This window comes from Pan troglodytes, chromosome 17 (genome assembly GCF_028858775.2).
Source record: "Pan troglodytes isolate AG18354 chromosome 17, NHGRI_mPanTro3-v2.0_pri, whole genome shotgun sequence".
Taxonomy (NCBI): Eukaryota; Metazoa; Chordata; class Mammalia; order Primates; family Hominidae; genus Pan; species Pan troglodytes.
Genome location: NC_072415.2, coordinates 42,241,606 through 42,247,605, shown reverse-complemented (window position 1 = coordinate 42,247,605; position 6,000 = coordinate 42,241,606). Strand labels below are relative to the sequence as shown.

At 47.6% G+C, this 6,000-nt stretch overlaps 1 protein-coding gene across 3 annotated transcripts in view; it reads left to right on the top strand.

The window, feature by feature from the left end:
- The first annotated feature begins 1,329 nt into the window (after window positions 1-1,329).
- GAREM1 (GRB2 associated regulator of MAPK1 subtype 1) overlaps window positions 1,330-6,000 on the top strand; it is a 207,427-nt gene continuing 202,756 nt past the window's right edge. For 2 of the 3 annotated variants that reach the window (XM_016933497.3, XM_009433843.4), the window contains exon 1: window positions 1,330-1,907. In XM_016933497.3, coding sequence (XP_016788986.2) covers window positions 1,787-1,907 — 121 coding nt within the window. In that variant the 5' untranslated portion in view covers window positions 1,330-1,786. The remainder of the gene's footprint in view (window positions 1,908-6,000) is intronic. The other variant, XM_063795576.1, reaches the window with a different exon arrangement.

The window sequence follows — 6,000 nt, the reverse complement described above, 5'->3', positions numbered from 1 at the left end:
CTTCAAAGTGAGAGGATCAGGAAGGTGGGTGTAGAAGAATCTGTGTTTTTCTTCAAATGTTAATGGAGTGGTTTATTAGCACAGACCTTTTAAGCCAGGCCACGAAAAGGCAGCGGGATGTTTTCAAGTCCCCTTGGGCTGGCGAAGCGGGTACTTGCTGTACCTTATCAAGCACTGAACATTGAATACGTGTTGAAAACAGAGCAGATACGCAACCTTAGCAACCACTCACCTCTGCTATTTTAACAAAATGTTAAGCAAGCGAAAGAAAAAGAAAGACAGAAAGAAAGAAAGCAGATTAGCATACAAGGCAGGACATGCCACCTTTGTATTCTGAGCTCTGTCCACAGTGAGCAGGCCATGTCAAACATTGTGAGAGACAGAGAATGATTGATCATGCAAAGCAAACTGTAGGTTTGAATCCCAGCACGGCCATCTACGAGTTATGAAATCTTGCCAAACTACCTAATGTCTTGGTACATATACCTAGAAAACGAGAATGATCCCAACCTTTAAGATGAGAAGAGAATGAATGGGAAAAGCGGGTGAGAACAGCTGACCCCAGCAGCCTCCCAGTAACCTAGTTTTCCCTTCCCATCTCCGTGTCTACGGTGTTTGGTGGCCTCATCAACTCCCGTCGCCTCCAGCAGCTCGTTCACTCAGTGAAGGTCCTAGACCGAATGGCCACCTTCCTGTATGTGGGTACTCATCACCCACCACCTTTCCGCTTTTCGGTGCTTTGCCCTTTTTATCTTATCTAGTAGCCAAAGCTGAGACTGTTGGGAGTCATTTCCAGCTCCGATGGTAGAGGAGTAGGGTTGAGGGGAAACGCCAAGGCGTGCTCCACGCCTGCCGTCCGCAGCCCCGTCGGGCTGTGGTACTCTTCTGACCAAAGTCTGGGTCACCGGGAAGCAAGAGGGAGCGCCACTAAAGGTATCTTTTGTGCCTTGTATTTAGCCACCGCATTGCCAGGATGGGAGTGGAGGCGGACGGTGCCCGACACCACGACTCAGGGAGCGATACCTGAGCTCGCTCGGCAATTCCCGGGCTCCGGGGACGGGCCTGGGCGGGGAAGGAGCCGGGGCGCGCAGCAGCACCCGGCGAGACTGCAGGGCGCCCGAGTGGTCGGACGGGGGAGCGAGAGCTAAAGCTTGCGGAGCGCGCCGAGCCGCCGGCGCTGGCGGCCCCGGCCGGGGAGCTGACGCGAGCCTGCCTGGCCGCGGGAGCTGCGGGAGGCGGAGGCCGAGCTGGGGGCGGAGCGGGCGGCGCCTGGGAGGCGGAGGCGGTGTCTCCCAGAGCTGCGCAGGCGTTGCTCGCACCTTGTTGATTAGTCAGTGCTGGGAGCGCTGCTATGGCGTTTCTCAGACCCGCGGCTCCTCCTCACACGCTCGAGGCGGAGGGAAGGAGGGGTAAGAGGAGGAGGAGGCGAGCGGGCGGCCGCCGCAGCTGCAGACCCAGGGCCAGAGGAGGAGGCGGAGCGGGAGCCGCCGCAGCCACCCGGGCCGCCGCCGCCGCCGCCCGCAGCCGCGGGGCTGCTCTGAGTCTTCTCCGGGCGTGAGGGCACGCGGGGCGCCCCAGCCATGCCCCGCAGCGGCAGCTGAGCCGGGCGCCGGCCCCCTCCCTCCGGGCCGCCCCAGTCGCCGCGCCCCCCCGGCTGCCCGCGGCCGGAGCTGCCCGGCGCCTCCCGCGCGCCCCAGACCGCGAGCGCGAGCAGCGGCGGCCGCCGAGGCGCGGGTGGTGCCGGTGGCGGCGGCGGGGGAGCGCGGGACAGGAGGCTTCGGGGAAGATGGACCCGGCGCCCTCGCTGGGCTGCAGCCTCAAGGATGTGAAGTGGAGCTCGGTGGCCGTGCCGCTCGACCTCCTGGTCAGCACTTACCGGCTGCCCCAGATCGCGCGGCTGGACAACGGTGAGTCCCAGCTGGGGCGCGGGGCAGACGGGCGAGGACAGCCGTCTCCACGCGGGTGTGCGCGCGTGTGCTGGAGAGGGTGGGACCCGCGGGGAGTGGGCTGCCCGCCCCTGAGCGCCGGAGTTGGCCCGAGCGGCTGCCGCAGCCCTGGCGCGTTGCTCTCAACTCCCCCCAGCAGCAGACAAGGAGGTGGAAATCAGAGTCCTTGCAGTATAATTAAAAAGGACGCCCTAAAAAAAAAGTCAACATAGGGAGACCTCTGCAGATCGTAATCTTGGACGCCAGATATCCCTCCCCACCCGCCTGCAAGAATTACTCAACCAGGGAATCCCTGAAGAGTTATCTTAGGCAACTTTCTTGAGAATATCATTGTGCTCCGGGTGGCATCTTAATTTGGGTGCTCTCCTCCCTATCTCCCCCATCCCCCGCCAAACAGATTTAAGAGGAAAAGCTCCTGGGTGACCATTGAAAAGGATCACATTTCTCAGAGACCTTGTATTACAGCTTGTCTGTTTTGTTTAACCCAACTGAAAGTAATTTGGGGCTGTGTGTAGAAAATGTTTTTAGCAGAAGTGATGGTATGCTTAAGGTTAACTATTAGGTTTAGCGCATTTCCAGTCTGGAAAAAAAAATAAGTCTCCAAAACGTATTGATTCGGAACCTGAGCTCAGAACTAAGAAGGGTGTATTTCCTGAAACTGACCACCAGAAACCCACCCAACTCCTTCCCCCAACTGTTTATTCTGCGGTGTGACAGCTGCAAACACATAGTTGCGCATACTGTCAAGCAAGTAGACACCTTTCAGTTGGAGAGTGATGACACGTAAGGTGGCAATTTAGGTGTGTTTGGTCTTCTCTTGTTTTCATCATAACTTCAGTGGGCTTTGGCGTCATGCGATTTTAGACTGTTTGCAGAAAGAAGCCTGCCCTGCTGTGGGGCAGCTGTGGAAGTACCCGGGCCCAGGCTGGCAGGCAGGCAGGCAGGCAGAGCTGTGACTACACAGGCCAGGTCAGAAGAACAGTAAGCAGAAAGATGTCATTTCGAGTCACAGGCACTAGGGTTACTCCTTGTTTCCTGGGGTAGAAGAGTGGGTAACGTGAGATGTATACATACACAAAGGAGTTTTTATTCTGTTTCTTATCTGTGGGGTTTGATTAGACATTTGTATATCTGATGTGAAAAATAGACGCAGGAAAGTTCGTGAAGGCTGGAAAACAATCTTGGCTTGCTTGCTATCCTCGTTTGATTGTTGGTAGTAGTAGGGTGCATTGGGAATAAGCTGGAAGTTTTAAAACTAGTAATGAAGTGCAGATCACAGTAGCTGTTGAAGCGGTGGGGTGGGGGCGGGGCGGGGGGACGCACAGGTGGTGTGTTGAGGCGTTTCTGCTTCGAGTGGGGGTGGGAAAATGCTGTGTGCTTTAAATAGCATCTGCAGACCTGAACTGGTGTGTGTGTTTGTATTCACAGCGTTTCATTTCCTCCTCCAAAATTGTGTATATTGGCAGATTGTGAGTCCTTACCTTTTCCTACCTTCTCTCATCTCTGCACACTGCCACATTTGCTAGCTAGGCAGAGAGCATTGCTGCATGTGGTGTAAAAGCCACTCAAAAGCTTCATTAAACTGAAAGTTTAAAGGGGTGGAATATCTCACTTTCCGACATGACTTTCAGTTTTATTTCCCACTTTTCTATCCCTGCCATTCATAAAAAGGATCTGAATCAGCAGTGTACTCATCCCACACTTCTTTCTAAAATGAGGACGTGGGTAGCAAGTCTTAACACTGTGTCCTTTCAAGCTGTGGAATGGATTTTGATCACTACATGTAATTCCAATTCTTCATTGTAAATTTCTCTTATTTCCTTATTGCCGCTTGAGAATCATAGTGGCACATACAAATTTGGAATCATTGCCAGATACTGCTTTATACCTTGCTTCTTTCACTTAACAATCCCATCTCATTTAAATATTTTTGTCAACATGATTTTTAATAGCTGCCAAAGAGTCCATGGGCTAAGCTATGCCAAGTAATTTCATCCCCTATTGTGGACATTATTAAGCTGTATTATTTTGTGCTATTAAAAATTGTGATGTAATGAATACTGTTGTACATACATCTGGGAGTTTTTTGGTTAGAATATATTTCTACTTTGCTGAACAAGCATGTCAGTCCTATTAAAATCCTTGATACACATTGTCAAATTGCTTTAGAGACTAAAGGAAATCCTCATTTACACCAACGTGAACATTGTGGTAGTATCAGTCTGTCTACATCCTGAAAATATTAAGTATTTACCAAAAAATTCTCTTCTAATTTGATTGGGGAAAGTGTTGTTATAGCAGTTTAATTTGGGTACACTTTAAAAGAGTCAATCATAGATTCTTTGCATGTTTTTAAACATGTTTCACACAGTTTAGGACAGGTTGAGGACATGCTGGCATATTTATAAATGTTATAGGTGAAATCTTAAGTTTTGTGTTGTCCTCATCCTGTGTTTGCCTTTTCCCCAGTTTTAGTACCGCAGGTACATTTTACATCTGCACACGCCCACCCTATACTTAGAAATGAAAGATAGTCATTTTTCAAATCACTTGTTTTTAAAGAGACTAGAACAAAATTGAAAAACATGCCACTAGTTGACATTATGCCAAGAGGAAATGATTGGCTAATTTTAAATAATTTTTAAAGAACATTAAAAAATCTAATTTCACAACTATTGATTATCAGAAGCCTACTATGGGCTGGTACATTTCTAGATGCATAATATGTATTGTCTCAAATCCTCAGCAACACAATTTTTAAGAATTTCAGGAACCTAAGATTCAGAAAAATTGACTTGCCTGAAGACTCGTACCTAGTAAATGGTGGAGTGGAATTTCCAGCCGACCTTCTGACTCTGAAGACTGACCTCTTATCTCAAACTGGGCTACCTCCTGGTACTAAAGGAGAGAAGGGTTGAAGTTGTTCTGACATCTGCTCTAAATAGGTTCACTGTCTCTCTGAGAGCTTGAGGACTGGAAAGTCAATATTTTAAAAACAGTGTAGACACCAAATTAAGTGCTGGCCTCATCCATCATACATACAACTTTCTGCTTCCCAAAGGAGTGGCTGAAAAGAGGCAAGAGGCAGTGGGGAAGAAGAGGTTACAGAACAGGAGAAAAAAAAATTGGGGTTTGAGGGCCTAGTAACGTAGATATGTCTGTTGAGATGACTCTTCAGGACATTTGCCATCCTTAGAATATTCACTACACAATATATAAAGAACTCTCCAATTCTTTGCATTATACATGCCACTCCTGAAGTGCCAGGTAGATAGATGTGTTCAATATTACATCCTTGATGGTGAAATTTGCCTTTGTATGATAAGATAAATACAAAATAATTGAGCCTTTATAAATGTTGCCCCATAAGTTTTTCTGGAGAACCCAGAGAAAGGTACTCTAGCAATTCTCCTTGGGAGATTTGATGAGATGTATCTCATCAGCTGAGGTCTAAGCCCAGTCAGCAGTGCAATTAAGATCAGATATTTAAACTGATTGATCATCAGTCTTATAAACTGTTGACTGTAGAACTGGGTTCAGCAAATGTGCTTAGGACCAAGGAGAGGATGGAGAAAATACTAATCCTCCACCCCCAACCATCCTCACTCAAAACTGGATGGGTGGTAAATTGTTCATTTTCTCTCTCCTCCTCATTTCATCTTGGATAGACCCTGAAGGCTTGTGTTAGAGTAGCATTCTTACAACCTTTTTGCTTCTATACCTCCTAAAAGATTTGGTGAAACTCTGTCCCTAAGCACATTTTTCAGTTAAATGCTAAAACTTTTCATTCTAAGTTTAAATGCTTGCAGGGGATGTGATTTCTCAGCATATTGTAACTATTCATATTTTAAAGTATTACATCATTCTAAAAACTCTAGTAAAATATATATTTGATTTTTAATATCATTTGTTTAAAAATTCATGAGATTCAAGAATCAATCTTTTGAAAGTTAAACATTTTACACCTTTTCTTTATCTCTTTAAATTCTTACTCCATTTCTCTTCCGCTGTATAGAATTCTGTCTCAGTGTAATATATTTTTATGCTTGAAAGT